Source organism: Aythya fuligula, chromosome 20 (assembly GCF_009819795.1).
Source record: "Aythya fuligula isolate bAytFul2 chromosome 20, bAytFul2.pri, whole genome shotgun sequence".
Taxonomy (NCBI): domain Eukaryota; kingdom Metazoa; phylum Chordata; class Aves; order Anseriformes; family Anatidae; genus Aythya; species Aythya fuligula.
The window spans coordinates 8,802,976-8,822,476 of NC_045578.1; the positions used below are offsets into that span (position 1 = coordinate 8,802,976).

At 40.3% G+C, this 19,501-nt stretch overlaps 1 protein-coding gene across 1 annotated transcript in view; it reads left to right on the forward strand.

The window, feature by feature from the left end:
- The first annotated feature begins 307 nt into the window (after positions 1-307).
- The window catches only part of MED13 (mediator complex subunit 13), a 51,983-nt gene continuing 32,789 nt past the window's right edge, over positions 308-19,501 (forward strand). Inside the window, exons 1-3 of the mRNA XM_032200793.1 lie at positions 308-463; positions 2,376-2,610; positions 11,495-11,663. Coding sequence (XP_032056684.1) covers positions 398-463; positions 2,376-2,610; positions 11,495-11,663 — 470 coding nt within the window. The 5' untranslated portion in view covers positions 308-397. The remainder of the gene's footprint in view (positions 464-2,375; positions 2,611-11,494; positions 11,664-19,501) is intronic.

Genomic DNA, 19,501 nt, shown 5'->3' on the forward strand with positions numbered 1-19,501 from the left:
CCTCTTTCTGGTCTCCCCTTCCGTGGTGGCTTTGCCCCCCCCCCCCCCATTTGATATCCAGAAGAAGAGAAAACGTTCCGAGTTTCTCTCGCTCGCTCTCTCTTTTTAAAAAAAATCGTTATTTAAAAAAAAAAAAAAAAACCCTCTCTCTTACACCGCTCTCCTCCCGGGCTATTTACCCAGCCCCTATTTCGTGTGCGTGTGTGTGTGTGTACGTATGTAAATCCCTTATTTAATTGCATTATTATTTGTGCGTGTGCCTCGCCCCCCTCCCCCCGTTCCCTCGCAGTGTCTGTCTCTCTCTCTCTCTCTCTCTCCCTCTCTCTCTCTCTCTGTCTGTCTCTTTCTTTCTTGTCGGAGGCTGTGGGATAATGGCGTGTGGGTTGTGGCTGTGAGGATGAGTTCCTGCTTCGTGCCGAACGGGGCCAGCCTGGAGGATTGCCATTCCAACCTCTTCTGCCTGGTGAGTGCCCGCCGCCGCGCCACGGCCGCGAGTGGGAGCGGGAGGCGGCCGGGGGAAGGGGGGGCAGGGGCAGTGCAAAGCCAAGCAGCCATTTTTAGCAGAGCTTCTGCTGGATGAGTCCTCGGAGTAGGCCCTGCCTGGAAGCAGCCAACTCTCCCATGCCCCTCCGGTCCCCCCCGCCGCCGCTGTCTGTCTCCCGTCGCCCCTCCCTCCCCTTTCTTCCTGCCTCGGCGCTCCCCGCCGCTCGCCTTCGCCTTCCCCGTCCTCGCCCGCAATTTTTTTTTTTTTTTTTCTCTCTTTCTTTTTTTTTTTTTTTTTCAGCTTACTCTTTAACCTTCCCAGCCCCGCCGCCCAGCCTGCCGGCTCTCGCCTCTCCTCGCTTTCTCGGCCAACTTTCTCCCCCCCCCCATCCCCATCCCCTCCGCTGCCATCCCCTCGCCTCCGAGGGCCCCCTCGTTTGCTGCCTGCTCCCAGCCCGGAGCTGTGCTGGCGGTGGTACGCTCCGGGAGGCACTGGTGGCTTGGGTTTTGTTGTGCACCATTTTGTAGCCTTAAGTGCGAAAGCCTTCGGATGGAGGATTTTTAAAATTTTGATTTATTTTTTTTGGTAGCTCCCAAACTAAATTCGATTCAACCGCACCGCGATGCAATTTCTGGTGGCCATGCCGACCTGCTTCATCAGTATTTTATTTTTTCCCCTCAATGCAAATTAACTAATATTAGGTGACTGCCTGGTATTTGTTATTCTCGTCATAAGTAAAAAGCTGTGCCAAGCTGTTGTACTGGTATTTTTGGAGGGAGGGGAATCTGGACAGCCTGAACATGTCTGCAGACTGCATCAGGCCTGCAGCTCCATGTTACTGGTGCGTTTTTAAACCTTCAAGTCTTTCTAGAGTATCAACTGTTGCAGGCTCCCTGCCTTTCCTCTACATTTCTCCTGAAGGTAGGAAGGCTGCCATGTTAGGTTTAAATGTTGCAGTGATCTTAGGTGTGCTTATTAGGAGGAAAAAATCAGTGACTTCTTAGCAAATGCCAGCTGGGCTCGGTCTCCCTTCTCAGGCCGAACCAAGGGATGATGCCTCCCCAAAGCACCTTAAGGTGCCTGCGCTCAAGTGGAAAAAACTTCATATTAAAACTCAGTGCAGTATTGGCTTGTAGATAATCCAGGAATCGTCTCTTTCCCACTGGGTATGGTGGTAGCTCTTTCACTTTATAAAGTCAAATGAATCTTTGCCCAGAAGGGGATTTAGTGGATCATAGCCAATGATGTGTATTTTAATGAGAGAAACAGGATTTAAATTCTTAAAATGTGGTGTGAGAAATGAAAAGCGTGGTAGCTCAGAGTGAAATAAGTGCACTTAAGAAGCTTCCTGTGCAGGAGAGAGCATTTTACAATGGAGAAACTTGTGAAATTTTCTGAACTAGTAGGTGACTGGAAGGATGTATGCCTGACTTAGATTTGCTCTGTTCCCCATATATCCTTAGATATCTTGGATTGTAAAAAGCTGTGTATGGATAAGCAGGCATAAAATGAGAAGCTATTTGCTAAGGCAAGTGCTTAAAAGATTGGGCAGTTGTAGTCTGCAAATAATTATATTGTCACTCATTTTTCATTTTTGTTTTAAATCAAATCTGACTTTTCTCTCTGTAATATTAAAGATGAAGGGAAAATGAACAGCTCTTGCTTTACTTCAGTTATTAAAAGAGATCTTAGAACAAGGTGCCCAATTATTTCCAGTTTATCTTCTAAGGTAGAGAAAACTTACAAGTACAATTACTGTTAAGTTTTGTTGGACTGATCCTTTACTCCTTCCTTCCATTTGCCTCTTCCTGTGCCATCTTCTAGTTATAGCTGTGTGTTTCTGTAGGGAACGTACCCCAGTGTCTGACAGTTGTTCTCTTCTTTCCCACAGGCTGATCTAACTGGGATTAAATGGAAGCGATATGTATGGCAGGGTCCAACGTCTGCCCCAATTCTCTTCCCGGTCACGGAAGAGGACCCTATTCTGAGCAGCTTCAGTCGCTGTCTGAAGGCGGATGTACTCAGTGTTTGGCGGCGAGACCAGAGACCGGGACGCAGGGAGCTATGGATATTTTGGTGGGGTGATGACCCCAACTTTGCTGACCTAATTCATCATGATCTCTCAGGTAGGAAGAAATAATAACTCCTTTTAGTCAGTGAAAGGATGCAGTTACTCGGGACGTTCTTCTGCCAGCCGTTACAAAAATCTGTACGAGATAAACCGTTGTCTAGAGATAAGATAAATGTATTCCTACAATCTACAACTTTGATTTTTTATGGTGATAGTGGAAAGAACTCTCAGAAGAGCCAAATTATTACAGCAGTACGCTGATCAAACAACTGCTGTCTGTGCTTAGGTGGTCTTGGGCTGCTAGATTATCAAGAAACAAGTTTTTGCTCTCTGCTTTTTTTTATTTTGGGAATAAATAAATAAACACAACCAAGCAAGTGAGCCTTTAAAGAAGGAGCTGCTCAAATTCAGTCTTCTTGCACCCAAAGTCGTGCCTATGATTCAAAAAGGATGCCTTAGACGTATTTTGATCAGATCTCCTTCATTGGGCAATTGGACCTTTCAAATACTAACCCCCCTTTTACTGTGTAATAAAAATTGTAGAGAACCAGGCAGCTCCTGAACCATGTGGAGTTGTTTAGATTGGAAGTCAAGTTGTTGGTGAGAAGTCCTCAAAAGGAGGCATCTGAAACTAGCTTATTGGTTTTGTGCAAGAGTCTTTCACCCTTGTACTTTTATGATTTATCTCTCCCTTTTCCTGTGCTCCAAACCTGTTCTTGCTTTAAAACTTAAACTTGCCACTTCTGAAAGACTGGCAATATTTGTATTTCTCAGTATTGTTGTGTTTGAAACTTGGCACTTTATTTTGAAAATGTTTACTTGCAGTGTTACGAAATTAAGCTTTTGAACGATCTGTGTGAGTCTGTCGGTGAGACTACGCTGATTCTAGAGGAAAAAAAAAGTCACATTACTCTAATTTCCTTTCAAATAATGTACAGTATTCAGGTTACTGAAGTGTAAAATGAGACCCAGGTTTGGTGACCTGGTAACCAGAAATTGTTAACTCTGTCTGTGTTTGTGGATAAGCTGAAGAACAAATACAAATTTGAAGTGCCACTGAGGAAGCTGACTTGAAACAATTTAATAGCGTGTGGGATTTTTGTACAAAACAGTATGATCTGGAAAAGAATTGACGTAGTAAAATAATGTTTATTTTGTTTGAATAGTTGACTTCAAAACTGGGATGCTTCTGGTATTCCTGTCTGTCCTGGAAATAAAACTTTGCATCTGAAATGTTACTTACATTGTAGGTTGCTTGATATTTTATTGCATTTATGGTTTCCTTATTTTTGCCCTATGAATAACCTCAGTCTTGACCTGCAGGGCACATCCTTTATATGGCTGAGATGTGACTTAGGGCAGGCCCAGGCCCAAAATAGCATTTAGCCTAAGCAAAGACCAACGCTTGTGTGAAGGCATCTGTGTAAATTTTGTGTACTGTTGGCCGGTGGGATTAAAATGAGACGAGTATGTTCCATATTTATGTGTGTGTGTTTAAGATCAAATACAAGTTAAGCCATTTGGAGACTGCCTTTCTGATCCAGCTGGCCATCAAAGTCTTGTTTGAACAACTTTCTTTGCGTTCTTTCTTGAATCTATCTAGTAGCGATTTAGTACGAAGGTGCCTCTTGAGAATAGCAGCGTTTTGTAGCTGAACTTTCAGATCAGTGTGTGTTTGTATTTTAGAGGTTTACACTTCCGCACAGGTAGCTAAACAAGCATCATACTAGGTGGGTGTCAACTCTTAACCTCTCCTTGTGTCTAAGGGAGAGCTACTAGGGGATTAGAGTCTCCCAAGCATGTCTTTGCAATTGTTTGGGGTATTTTCTTTGTTAGGTCACCTGTGGATGTCTGCACTTCCAGAGAGAGGCTGCTCTGCGTGTCTTGCTATTAAGTATTTTTCCACCGAAACACTTACTGCTCATGAGATTGTTACCTGCGTCTGTGTGTAGATGTACCTGATGTCATGGTTTTAGCAGGCAGGTTTTTTCTCCTCTTAATTAAAAGGGGACATTATAATCTCTTAGAGCATGTTAGTCTGCTTCGTTCTTATATGACCAGAATTTGATAAAAATATTAATCGTCTGTGTTGTGGAGGAGATGGCTGAGGAGTGCCTGCACCTGCGTTTTTTCTCTTTCCTGTTACACAAAATCTTAATGTGAACCTCATATAAGAAAGAATTATGGCTGAACCCAAACAATGTTATCTGACCTTTGTCATAGACCTAATGGATTTTTTTCATTGGTGGACAATTTCTGCTAGCAATTCACATTGCCCTGTTCTCCCCGTGATTGCTTGTTTCATTTTCAACGGGAAAGATAAATTACTTCCTGGCAGAAGCTTGTTACTTGCAAAATTGATTGGAAATTGTTTGCTGCTGATGGTTGAGGTGCTGCCTCATTTAGAACTTTGCTACCTCAGTAGGTGAGGAATTGCCCTGAAGACCTGAGCGAGGGAGGCACAGAGGGGTAAGAGCAGCCTGCTGCTGGCATGGCCTTCATAGCCCCCAGCAGGCTTCTCGTGGGGAAGTGGGGCTTGGAAGAGCTGTAGTTAGAAATGTGCTGGGGTTAACAACTTTGATTCTGGCTTCCTTTGGCGTGAAACTATTCTTGTTAGGGAGAAGTCAGTATTTGGACAGTTTTTGTTATTTTTTTTTTGTGATTTGTAGTTTCAATGAATAATGGACGTTCAGTGTCTGGAACATATCCCAGTCATCAATCCTCAGAGATCTGAAATAAGGCACCCTTCAAGAATCTCTGTATCAAGTGCAGAAGTGTCTTCCCAAAATCACTTTTAAAAGGGAAAACGTAGGGTTTTGCAGGTGTGCATCTATGCTTATCACCTGTCTCTCTCAGTTCAGCTTGTGCATTTTAGAAGTTTTGTCTTTGCCCCAGAGATGTGTTTGAATGAGTGCTAGTGGCTATATCTGAATTCTCGTATCCAGCCTTGGATAACAGCCTTGTTGATGGTCAGGGATTGTTGTTGCCTGGGGGCATGTCAAAAGGAGACTTGTTCAGAGATGGTAATTGATCAGTAATATTGACTTCACTCAACCATTTTTTTTCTTTCCCTTCCCTAGGAAGAGACTTACGGTTTTCTTTGGAGTTACATACAATAAGTCTATTTCTCCCTCAACATAGCTAGAGGCAGGCAGAAGTTAGTGAAATGTTATTTTATCCTCCAACAATCTCAGAGGTTATGTTTTTGTTGTGACAGTGAGGCTTGATTATAGTAATTTCTGCAGCTCAGACCTTAAAGTAGGACATCTCATCAAATTTCAGAAGGCAATGGTCTCTCTCTGGTCTGATCAACAGTTTTATTAGATGAGTTCCCTTTTTTTTTTTTTTTTTTGGTTTGTTTTAACTACCTATACATTTTTATATTGCTAGTAGATAGTTTCAGATTTGAAAGCAGTTGGGTATGAATTATGTACAAGACAGTCCCAAGGAACTGGTTACGTTTTGATGAATGCCCGGATAGGGGAATGCTTCAGCGTGTCTTTGACCTTCAAGTTGCATCTCTTAAATGGTGGGCTATAAGGTGCCTTTTTCCTTCTGGTGTCTCTTAAATCCCGTTAACTTACTTTAAAGAGTTTTCTTTGTATCTGTCATACATCAAGTTAACCAGATTTTTGTTTGCTGAATGGTCTTCCTCACACTTCTGGGAGGGATAAATGTAATTTTGCAGCTGGCCTTGCTCAGTACAGGGAGCTTGGCTCATCTGTAGTGGATGCCAATGCTCCTGCATGTGTAATAAGAAAGCATTAAGGGTGTTCCTTGCTGTGTGGGGCACTGGTGTTTGGCATTCTTCTGTCCTCCGTGTCAGAGAGAGATGTGTCTTCTTCAGCAAAACTGCTGATGAGCGTTATGCAAAAATTATTGACTCAGACTTTGTAAAACTTCTGTGACTTGGTATGAGGACCAGCTCGAAGGAGGTGCTGAACTTTTTTTCCCTGTTTTCCCATTTCTACTGCCAAGCATGCATGTGAAACATACGTGGAGTAAGGTGAAAAATACTTTGTCATAGGAATGGATTTTGTGTCATATGCTGGTGTGAGGTACGATGTCACATGCGTAATGTACCTGCTCATTATGAGCCATGAGCCCATGATTGCTGAGGATAAGCTGGAACAAGGTATCTGCTTATGGTATTACTCAAAGGCAGCGTACAGGAGGCTATTAGGGAAACACGCAGTGAAAAAGTTGTTCAGCTTTTTTTTACTTATGGCCAAGTAAAAGAGCTCCACACCAGTGAAACTCAGAGCTTGCAAGTACTGAAGGAAACTCGTTACCTTGTTATCCCCATAAGCCAGCACAGTTACAAACTTACTATATTGTAATACTTGTACGTTTTTAGTCCGTGGAAAAAGAGGTCTGCTGGGTAGAGGAAAGCATAAAAACATGGCATGCAATGCTGGTGAAGGGCTGGCACTGCAAAAGCTAACTTACAGTGGTGCTGAATATTTGGAGGATGGTGTTTTGGATGGTAGCTCCTGTTTTGGCTTGTCTTTCAGTTGATGACATTTTGCGACTAGTTGGGGTAGCTAAAGTCTCTTCAGTGAATGTGGATGAGATACAGCCCTACAGTGGAAGTTGTCTGGCTTGGATTCTTAAGTTGGTATTTTGGAACTGTAATCAGCACTTTATAAACACAAAATGCTGCTTCTCACTTCTATAAGGGATATGAGCCCTTAAAACTGTAAAACTCTTTCATTAGGTTAACTGAATAATTCTCAGTTTGAGCAACTTTATTTAATATAAAGCATCTGGATTTAAAAATCTTTCATTTTCCCTTAAAGGAGACCTTTATTTACTATTCTACTATTGTATTTTTATAGTGTTATATACAGCACCAATTTCACACTACTTTGCTTATTATACTTCCATCGTAATCTGACGCTTCCATAGGAAGTGTGATTTGATTGTATAAATCAATTTTGCATCAGTCTATTCCTATAACTGGCTTGCTGTCAAGTGATGACAGAAAGAAAGCCCATGAAAGTAAGTAACACTTTTTAAAGATGCTTCTAAGTCATAATACAAGGAATGGATTTTTCCTCTGTGTAATTGAAGTAATGGGGGGGAGGGGGGGAGTAATCCAAAGTGCTGGCTTGTCTGTGACTTGTTCCTTTGCATCGGTTATTTTTAGAGGTTCGTTGTGCATTAGGAAGACATTTTTAATGGCACGGAAAACATATTCAGCCTTTTCAGTAGGTGGTGCTTACTGGTATTTTGCTGGTATGGGCAGCTAGATGTTAAAAGGAAGAAGGAAGAAAATAGACATTCTTTAAAAGTGTTCTTGAAAATGGTATTTTTACTAGTGTATATTTCCATTAGTTTTTCTCCTAATTTTGTAGGTTCTTGTAAGGAAAACTCCACTTCATACATGGTGTAAAGAGGGAGGGAAGAAAACTCCTTATAGGAGGATAATGTGTATATATTTGTTTAATGCATTACACAAATTTCTGCCACAGAGCAGTTGGCCAGTTTGGACAGCTAAGAACGCTAATCAAAAATAAAATGTTTGTAATCAAAATTAAAATATTTGTAACTTCCAGGTTGCCAGAGCACTTTTGTGGATATCACTCGTCTGAAGTGAAATTGTGGCTTATCACCTTCTTAAAATGAATCAGCAACTCGTTTTGGTTTATTAGGACTACCAGGTTGAACATTTACCGTTATTCTGTTTAAAAAAGATTAGAAGACAAAAGTGTCTCTTCCTCTCCCTCCCATAAAAGGATTTTTAATGGTTTACTTTGCACAATTTGTATTAAGTAGGAGGATTCTTTCGGTTGTTGGGAAACAATAATTTAAATGAAGAAGCCAAATATTTGGGAGGTCTGAGCTGATGTATTTCTCCCCTTCCATCCACCACCCTACCAAAAAGGGGGCTGGGCTGGGGCTGATCACTAAACAGGCTTCAAAAAGACGTAGAACTCTTACTGTTATTTTTCTGCATGAATTTGAATAATGTTCTGAAATGAGGGTATCTTTAACTGTGATCTTATTCAACCTTCCCTTTCTTTAGCAAGATGCACTTCAGCTTGATATTTTGGACCCCAGATGCTCTTCCCGATCAGCAGGCGTGTTTGTAGCATGCTGTCTTTTTAAATTCTAGAGTTTTAATTGTAATTTACATCTAATGCCTTACACTTACCCCACATAACGTGCTCATCTTTTGCAATTCCTAAGGGCTCTCCTAGCTTAGTTTACTGCTGAAACAACGTTGTGGCAAGTTCTTGCACGTAAACTTTTGTTAGTAACGTGGTTGTCAGCACAACTATTAATGTTAAATGCAACGCTTAGTGCTTTGTAGTATCCTCTGAAAATTGAAACTTCTCCTTTGTGTCCACTGTATGACCATCAAAATGCAAGCTGTGAGTTACGCTTCGGTGTACGTGCGACTTCAGCAGCTTTCCTCTCATTGATATACTAATATGTCAAAACAAAATTAGGCAGAAAGTCTGGAAATAGCTCTTTGTTTCCTCCCATTATAGGCAATTGATGCAGGGGATGTTCTTAAAATCATTTTTTAAATTGCAAAAGCCATACAGAAACCAACTATTTAACCTTTGAAATGGTGTGGAGTTTATTGTGCAGTTAAAGTCCAATATCATTAAGCTTTGTAGTTAATGTTTGCTCTATTGAGCTGCTTGTTTGCCACCAGTTGAGCAGTATGTGCTGAGCAGCAAAGCTGCCTGTAGGACAGGGTTGCTCATTTGTGTGTGTCTACAAATCTCTGAGCTGGGGAGAAGGTGTCCTCTTGGCACCAGGGTTTTATACCCTTTGACTTTGGACCTTTGTTGCTTTTTGTTGCAAGCTTCTTCTCTGCTGTTTCTGTAGTGAGTTACTATATTATAGTGTAGCTTTGCAGTTAGAAAAACAAGCTTTGGCTGAACTTCTGCAGTGGAGTAGGGTGGAAGGGGAAACTCAGGGTGAGGTCTCCTAGGAAATGCAGTTCCTTGCTTTTCCGTGTCTTCACCAGAATTATTTAATGTCATGATTCATCTGCAGTGATGTGCACCTCTTCATTTAGAAATTATGGGGCAGGTCTGTTTATGCTGCTTCTATCCCTCAGAGAAGGATTCTGGGACAATGAGTAATTTTCTATAACTCGCAATAGAAATCTGGTGTGGAAATGTACATTTATTTGTCTGGAATCTGGCAATATGCAGGTATGGTCCCCACGTTCTAGTTGCAGTAGCATCCTGAAATTCCTTTCCCTGACATCCTAAACACTGTTTATTGTAATGATCTGTAGAGTTTCTTTCTAAATAAAACTCTTAGGTGTTTGGTTTTCTCCATGCTCTCTAATTTAAGGATATTGAGACTTTACTTAATACTATTGCAACCTTTTAAGCTTCTAAGTGGCTTCCAGATAAAGGTGAAGGGGCTTATTTCAAAGGGGGATTTAAAATGCATGGACTTGGCTGCATTACTGGGGTTTTCTGACCATGAAGCAAACCAGTGGAAAGCTGTTAGAACCAAAATGCTCTCTGAAGGAGGTGAACAGGCAGGTTGCTGTTGTAAGACATCGCATGTGGAACTAAATCTGAACCCAAGCCTCATGCCTTGGAGGCGAGAAGGCTCAGGGGGCAGTAAATAAGGGATATGAGCAACCTGTTCTAACTTGGAACTCCGAGTGAGGGTGGGAGGAAGTGACCTCCACAGGTCCCTTTCAGCCTAAATCATTCTGTGGCTACCCAGAGACTGAAGTAAAAATCCGTCTCCTTATCTATGTCAGGCAGGCTGGTAGCCTCTGCAGTTACTCAGAGTATAAAAGCGATGGCGGTGTAAGAAGAACTGTGCTAGGTTAGTCCAAGGTGAGTAGTAGGAGATCCTTAGGGGTACGTCAAACGTGATGCACGAGGAACGTAGGCACAAAGGTAAGGCCTGATTGCCAGTAATGTAAGGACAAGATCTTGAGTTTCCTTATATTATCTTCCAAATTCCCATGTTGATGGGAGTGAATGACACCATGTGTGCACTGAGAGAGGTTACAGGATCCTTCAAGTGTCCCTCACTTTACTCACGTATTGTGGCTGCCTTTGTAATTCCTTGGGCCGGTGCGTGGCCTTCTAGGGCCTGCAGACCGTGTTCGAATTCTGATCGCAAGCCAGAGTGGTTAAAGAGATTACAGCATCTTGTAATGAATCTCGCTTTCCGATTTGGCAAATCAACTTGGCTTGTGTAAGTTGGATTTCAGGCCTGTGTTTGATTTGTGGGGCATATAAGATCTCAGCGTTTCACTTCAGAATTGCACCACTATGAACTGGGCCTTGTCTTTCGGCTCGCTGTTCTATTTACATGCATAAGTGTCTTATTTTGTTTGTTCTGGGTCTTAAAAAATAACTAAAATAATAAATACAGTTGTGCATATCTTCTGGGGAAAAGGTTTAGGTTGTTCCTACTAGTGTTGTCTGAAGCCGGGTGGTGTTCCCTCCCCACTGCCCCCCCTTCCTCATTAGCAAATGGATGACCATTAAGGGTCAGTTAATCATTGATATATGTGCCTGGCTCTTCAGTCAATGGTACCTAAAGACATAAGGATATATTAAAAATCTGGCTTTGGGCAATTTTTTTTTTTTTTAAAGCATAACTATCAGCTAACTTTTCAGGTACATGTACGTAGCTCAGACCATTCAAAACATGAGCCACCTTGCAAATAGATCAGCAGATACAGTGTTTTTGCAGACTGCAACATGTAACTTACTGGTGCTAGTTGTTTCTTTTGTTTACCAGCAGCCTTGAATTTTTTTTTGTGGGGGGAGATCTATAACATGAGTAAATTATCTGAAAGTTACAGGCTTTTTGTTTTTGTTATGCTGTGAATATCTTAAGAGCTCGTGGGAGAGGAAAGAATTTTATGATATGTCTAGTACACGAAATAATGGGATGTAATTCAATGTTAACTTCTTTTTTTCTCCTTTGCCTTGTAGAAGAGGAAGATGGTGTTTGGGAGAACGGACTTTCTTATGAATGTCGCACTCTACTTTTCAAAGCCGTTCACAACCTGTTGGAGAGGTGCTTAATGAATCGGAATTTTGTGCGCATTGGGAAATGGTTTGTGAAGCCCTATGAGAAAGATGAAAAACCTATAAACAAAAGGTAGGATGTTCTATTTTGCTTTATTAAAGAAGCTGTAGGGTTTATTTAAGCTTCGTGCTAGAAGAAATCTTTAATTAAGAGCACTCAATGTATGGCTTGTTTGAGATCCTGGATCCCTGATCTTTCCTGTTTTTCTGCCTTTTCGGAGTTCTTCAAAACTTCCTTATGACAAAGGGAGGTAATACCGCACTTAATAGTCCATCTCTCCTCTACTCATACTCTTACACAGACCATGGATAAGAGAGATGTCAGAAAATAAGCTAAAGTTTTCTAGAAATGAAGAAAAGGGTAACTGTGAGGAGAGTCTTGCTCTGAAATTCCCTGTATAGTGATGGGGACTAATTCTGATTGTAAATACTACTTATTCTTTGAGAAATTGGGGTCTAGAGAGCTATTTGCAGGCTCCATGTGTGGTTTAGATAAATTGCATCATACAGTAGTCTTTGAGAAGAGAGTTTGTCAGCTCCTGGTCAGAAAGCAGGTTGCATCTGGGAACACTGGTGCTAGAGGAATGCATATGGCTCCCACATTGAGGGGGAGGAGGGCGAGAAGCAAATTTCTGATCTAGATTGGAAGAACTTCTTCGCATGGTTCTAACATGGTTTGACACGGTCTATGTTGCCTAGCAATAAATAATGAAATGAATAAAAACTAGGTTAGCTGGAACAAGTTTAATCTCTGTTCCCAAATCAGCTTTTAAAATCCAAAGTAATTTAAAGCTTAGAGAATGTGTTTTTTTTTTGTGTGTGTCTGTGTGTATGTGTTAAATCTTGCATGCAGGAAATTTTGAGATCAGTGGCTTTGCTTTTTGGGTGTGGAGTTGGCCTTTGTTGGCATCTTCTGTAATAAATTTAACTTGAAAGAGGGCTAGAGCTGTTTTGGAGCAAAAGAAGCAGAAGCACATGTTTGTGTGTGTTTCTGTTAGTTGTGAACTGCTGCTTTTAATTTATACATAAAGTTGTCCTTTAGTTCTAGGCATCTCTTTCTCCATCCTATTCGGGGCAAATGTCTCCTCTCAGGGGTGTCCTTGCCCATCCATTTCTTCTGTTTGTTGGTGCTATAAATCAATAGTAAAGAGTTTACTTTTAACTATTTAGACTGATAGCATCTTGGCACGCTCTGGGCTTTTCTCATTTGAGGAACTGGTTTTCCAAATTGCCATTTGAAACCAGCATTAGTTATGTCATGGCATCTCTTACAGTAATTCTATAAAGCTCGTAGCAACAGCTGGAAAAGCTGATGAAACCTTTTAAAATAAAATAGCAGTATTTGTTTAATTTGGAAACTATAATTCATTATTTATTTATTTATTTAAAAAAAAAAAAAACAACTCAGAAAGTCAGGGTGGTTGATGGGAATAACTAAAAGAATTGTGTGCTTACCTTCAACGCAATTTCATCATAAGTAGTCCAGAACTAGTGGAGAAGTAGGTAGAAAGATAAGACAGATCTGTGTTAAACAGCTTCCTTGTAGAGAAAGCTGTTTCCTACCAGGTACCAGCTGATATTTTGAGTAGAGACTTGTATGAAATAAAGAGAGGGAAGCAGTTAACAGATGTGCATATTCCTGGCTTATTTTGCTTGCCTCTTATGTATATTCCTAGAAGTTTGATCTATACTCTCTGTAAATTCAGGCTGGTTGGAGGGATCCATTCAGGCCCCTGTTGCTCCCTGCAACTTTGTGCAGAGTGGAGCCCAAGGGATTGAAACAACTGCTTTGTGAAACCAGCCCTGCAGCTGGGAAGCTTCTGGGGCTGAGGAAGAAGTGTCAGGTGGAATGATTTGGGTGGATTTTGGTCTCTTGCATGAATTCAGAGGCTCTTGTAGTCAAAAGGGACATTTCTCACTGAGTGTTAAGCATGACACTGCAGCAGAGCACAAGGCGCTAGCTCAACATAAAAGGGCTTGCAGCCAGCCTGGAAAATGCCCTTAATGTTGCACCTAGGGTCCTAATATGTTTTTTAGTAGACAGCTGGCATTAAGGCTCTGTAGGAGTGTCAGAGCTGTTTAGGTTTGGTTAGTTTTAGACCAATTTTTGTGATTTTTTTTTTTTTTTTTTTCCCCTTTCTTAGTATTGGTCTTGATGATTAAATGGATCTTAAGTCCATCTCTTCTGTAGGTGTGGTGAGTTAATTTAAAAAAACCACACTATCAACACCTCCACAAAGCCATGCTTTTGTCCGTGATTATGGATATGCTTATTTTAAGAATCAGAACACTTTTGAAGCTACGTTTTTGTCTTTTTTGGCACTTTTTCTATTTTTCTATCTTTCTAGTAATAAGAGTAGTGATTCATAATGCTGATTTCATAAGCATGTTGTACTTGCTTCTTGATGTGGGAAGAATAGTCTTTTTCAGAAGACTTTGTTTTTTTCCTCTGTTATATTTTAATTTTACATATAAATATTTCCTTCCCAGGAAAGTAGTGCTCCTCTTGTGTGGAGGCAGCCACAGATGAATGTGGCAGGTATTGGATCTGTCACGGGGAATGAAAGACTTTTGTTCAGAAAGGTTGTAATTACTTCCCTATATTGCCTGTGCAGATTAAACGTATATCATTCTTATGGAAGAAAAAATTACCATGTGATGATGTTGGCGTATCTTTATTCCTCCTTTCCATCTTAGGAAATATTAAATAGCGGTGGAAGTATAGGAAGAAAGTGCCTATGCCCAAGAGTAGGAAGGATTTTCCCTGTAGTGGAAGGGAATGAATGGTGCCTTGCTTCCTTTCAGCCCTTGTTACAGTTACCTTGAGTGGCTGCTCATCCTGTAGTTAGGATTGCTTTGTTTTCTTTGGGCTGTTCTTTGCATTAACATTCAGAAACCCAGAGTATAGAACTCGCATGCCTATATAATTTAGAGATGCTTATTATGCTGGGTATGAAATCTGCTACCAGTCTACTTCAGATCATAGTTTATACTACCCTGTACTTTGGGACTTGGCTAGTTACACTGCAGATTGGCTTTCTGTCTGTTATAACTACAGATTTAGATAAGGCTGGTTGCTCTTGCCGGCAATCTTAAAGACTTGGATTAGAGACTCAGTAGTCAGTGCTCTTGACTACGAAAGGAACTCGTTAGTGTGCTTTTTGGAGCTGTGGGTGACTGCTGTGCAGAGCCTCAGTCCCACTTTTTCACTTCCTTTCTCTCTGAAGGATGTGCAAATGGAGCTATTTCTTTCATTTGCAGTTGTTCCCATCTGAATTTTTCCGAGTTCAGTTTGAAAGCACGTGGCTTCAGCCTGCGTGAGGCTTCCTGGTGTCCCAGCTACAAAAGGCAGCGCTGGGTTTTTCTTGTGCGTGTGGTGGTGTGGCAGGGAACTAAAGGGCTGTTTGTTGTTGTGCTGTGCGGTGTGCTCACCTCACACGTGGGGTGGCGGAGCAGGAGGCCTGTGAGACATGAGGGTGTGATTTCTAATGGGTGTTTGGCTGGGATGACAGGTCCTCAGGCAGCCGTGGCTTCCTGTCTGTTGCTCTCTTGTTTTTCTCCCTGCGTAAGATTTTTTTTTTTTTAAATATAAACACACCACAACCTTCACTTCTTCATTTTTCCATCGATTTTTTTTTTTAATTTTTAAGAGGACAGTCCATAATGCTCATGAGCTGATGTCACCGTGATATGTGAACAAATAACCAAGGAAGTAAGAATTAATTGGTTTTAGATGGTCACTCTTCAAAGATGCTTACGATGTGACTACTAAAACTTACTAATCTAATCTTAATGTTAAACCTTTTTAATGTGTGTTGTGTTTTTGTTTTTGTTTTTTTTTTTTACTGAAGAGGCAAAAACCAAACCAAAACCAAAATGCCCCACCAAACTCCCTTGAATGTTTGCGTTCTGCAGTCACATGCTGCATGTTGACAGGGCTGCAAGGTAATAACCATGACCTGCTCTTCCCTCCCTCCCTCTCACCCCCTACTTCCCCCAGTCTAAAACCAGCGTTGGGAAAAGTGAGACAGACGTGTATTTGGTGAAACTTGATCTGCTCGAACAAGTCACGGTTGCCGTGCCCGAGGAAACTGTCTGAGGTTTTTGAGTACGCTAGTTCCACTTCTGTTTGGAGAGGGAGTAGGAATGGAGTAGGGAACTCCAAGAAGTATGTGCACGGTGTTATTTTTTTCTGTATTGTTCTTAATTTTTAAGCAGGTGATTCTCAAAGTTTTCAGGATGGGGGTCAGCCGGGATGATGGCAGAATAAAAGACTAAAGAGAAGGTTTTGTTAATGGCCTTATTTTTAACCAAGCAGGGAAAACATGATTGCCACAATATTTGACACATTTTTTGTCAATCACTTAAAGTAAGGTGGATTACAGAAGCTCCATAATGTGGTTTAAATAACAACATACTAAATCACAAAGTTTTCTTCCTTTCCAACCTATCGTGTTGTTGTAACATTCAGAAATAGCAGTGTGTGATTTCTTCAAAACTCCACGCTTTGAATGTGAGAGGCAGAGACCGTGATCTGCTGCATCCAACTGTCTCCCTTCTCTGCTTAGACTGCTCAAAGGCGGCCTCTGGATGAGGCTTTGCCTTCTGCCAGCTGGATGATAAAATAGTTGTGTATAACTAGTATAAATATGATTAGGGAACTCGTTAGTTTAAACACTATTGTAGATAAAGTTCCATAATAAAGCTTAGGTTTGATATTCCTAATGAAAATAAAAGTACCAAGGACTTATGTGGAGCATGTCTGCTGAAGTTTTTTAGATAATAAGTGCAACTTGCTGGATTTTAACACAACTGAAATGCCGGTAAGCAAATAATTGAGCAATATTGATCTGGTGGGATGATCTGATCGAAGACTGGAAACTCAGAACTCCAAGAACTACTACATTATTTGTATGGTTGCTTTTTTTCTTCTCCTCCTTTGAAATAGGAAATAAGGAGTTGCTCTGGGTAACTACATGTTTACTTTAAAAAAACTGTTTCCTTAAAAAACAAAACAGAACAAAAAAAACCCACCAACAACAAACCAAAACACAACAAAGCAACAAACCCTCCCCCCAAACCAAACACAAAAAAAGAACACTTGGAAAATTGTAAGTGATAAGCTTATCATAGCTTACAGAATAAAACTTGCTGCACAAGTTTCACAAGTAATGCTGTTTAACCTTAGCCTAGGTATGGGCTTATATAATGCAAGTACATGACTTCAAGGGAAATGACTGCTGGAAAATATACAGACACCCACAAAATATTTTATATATATATATAAATGTTTTTTTCTCTACCTTATCTTACCAAGAGGAAGAGGTAAAACTATCCACAGTGGATTCCTTTTGTGAGTATGTTGGCAATTCTTCAGTATCAAATGGCCATGGCTGGGGCCGGGGGTGTGAGCAAATTTTTCTTGATAGGGACGTAGTAATTACTGCCTACTGCAGAAATGTTTATGTTGATAATGTAACAGCAGCTACCCTGAACGATTGGCTATTGTCTGTTTGGTCTTTGCTGCCCTTAAGAGAAAGCGAATATTATGTTTTGGGTCTTAAGCCCACGTTCCTGCCTCATCCCGCTGTTTGGCTACCTTTTTCCTATTTCCCAGGGGGTCGTCTTTTGATAGGAATTGACACGGTTTTTCTTGCTTCAGAAGGATGCTCTGAGTTATTTTTTATTATTATTTTAAGGAACAGAATGAGGAGATTCCTGGATGCTGAAGCTCAAAACTTCTTCGTGATTGAGAGTTAACTGCCCAAGTACATGTAGTCATGGGCTTTGCCTTTATTTCTATATATTTAATTTGAAACCTTGATAGCTGAAATCAAGTAGTTCTTCCTTGATACTGTTGGGGTATTTTCTGTAATCTATGAAGTCTGCTCAACTGCTTTTGCTGTGTAAATTTCCTACCTACATTAGTCTTTAAATCAAACAATGTCAACATTTTTTTTTCTTTTACAACAGCTCTAATGAGGCTGTTCTGGCATCGTGTACCGGCAGGAGAGCAGGTGATGTTTTTCCTTTTACTGTAGACAGCTGGAATTGAGAGCTGCTGTAAGTAGGACAGTGCAGGATAAACAGCAGGAGCTGAGAGCATTGATCACATGATTGTCTCTTTGGAATATTGGGTTGCTACAGAGACTACAAGCAGACAAATTTAGCACTTTACATCACAAAGCAGTTTTCTCTTATTTAGCTTAAGTTACAGTGGTAGTTGATTCGTCAGGAAAAACTGAAAGTGATATTTGGCTTGTAACAATGAATCTATGCTGTTTGTTCAGTGAGCAACAAGGTAGCACTAAAACCATACAGATAGGTCAAATTTTATTAAATGAACATTTTGTAACGCATTTCAGTTTTCAGCTTTGAAAACACCTGGCTTACCAAGACGTTTATAAACGTTTCAGAATGGGGCAGAGCCATAAATTGAAAACTGTTGCTTTGAAATAGACTAATATCTAGCTATTATCAGTTTTCCAAATATATTCTGGATTCTTATTCTTTATAGCACGTGTGTATTTCCTTGTGAAAGCATAAGCTCAGATAACTGAGATTTGTATCCTGAATAATGAAAGGCTGGTAAAATACAAGGTGACAGCTTTATTAGTCTCGTACGAGTTCAGAAATACAGGAATACAAGCCAATTATTTTCGTAATATTTCTTATAATTGTTGTATCTGCAGAAATATGCACAATTTTGTGTGTATATAGATGTATCTAAAGTTCTGGTTGCATTCTGAAAGAATCAGCTTTGCTTATATGGTTTTAATATGCAAAAATATATATTTTTATTTCAACCTTGTTTTTACTGGGATGAAACTAAGCTCAACAATGACAGCAATAACTAAATGTGGAAGCCTTTAAGGTGAATATAATGTTCTGGCATACAGGTTACTACATTTCTATTTGTTTTAGTGCACACAACTTGGTTATGGAATAAACAAATATATTTTTTTAACTTGCTGTTCCAGCGAACATCAAAATATCCTTAGCTATGTGAAAAATATTTTGTAGAGCCTTTGACAGTAGTCATTAATGATGTGCTTTGAACTGGAAGTTTTTCTACTTTGCTATTAGCTATGTTTTTTGCTTTGTGTTATCATCAAAATCAGCTTTCTGCTATATTTACCTTCATGACCATAGGGAGTTACTCAGAGATGCTTAGAAAAATGTCTGCTGTTCCATCTCTTTGTCAGTAGTTAGAGAAGCATCTGTATTTGGAGATACTATTACGGCATGTTAAGATAGAATATGTAACTTGCTAGAAAAATATAGATGTGCATTTGGTTAGATCTCTTTGAGCTTTCCCGTTAAGGATATTAATGCCATTGTGTCTGCATGAAGTGCAGACCCTGTGATAGGGGCTGATACAAACCCTGATGTTATGGGGAAACTTGTAGCCAACGGCAAGAAAGGCATGTTTGTGAATTGATTAATGACGATTCAAACTCTTAGCATAGAAAGTCGTGCAGCAATATAATGAGTATGTGTGTTAGCATGTTCTTCCTATTCTGTTTAACTCATGCCATAGCACTTGAAAGAACAAACAAATCAGAGCACATACCCCAAAACAAAACAAACAGAAAAACAAAGCTCCTGAACTATTTCAGAATTTGTGTACCTGCCTTTTGATTTTTTTTCTTCCATTTCTTAAAACAAACAAACAAAGAAAAGAAACAAGGGAAAAATCCCCAAACCACCACGTGTTTTTCCTGGCAACATTTTTTTTTTTTGATGCCGCATTAACGTAACGATCTGACTTTAGCATTTTCCTTATCTTCATGTTTTGCTTATTACGGCAAATACATATTTAAATTCCAGTTCTTTTCTAGTCTGAATGAAGATTGTGGAGTCTCGTCATTGAGGATTATGGCACGGTGAGCAGAGATTGAGGACTCCATG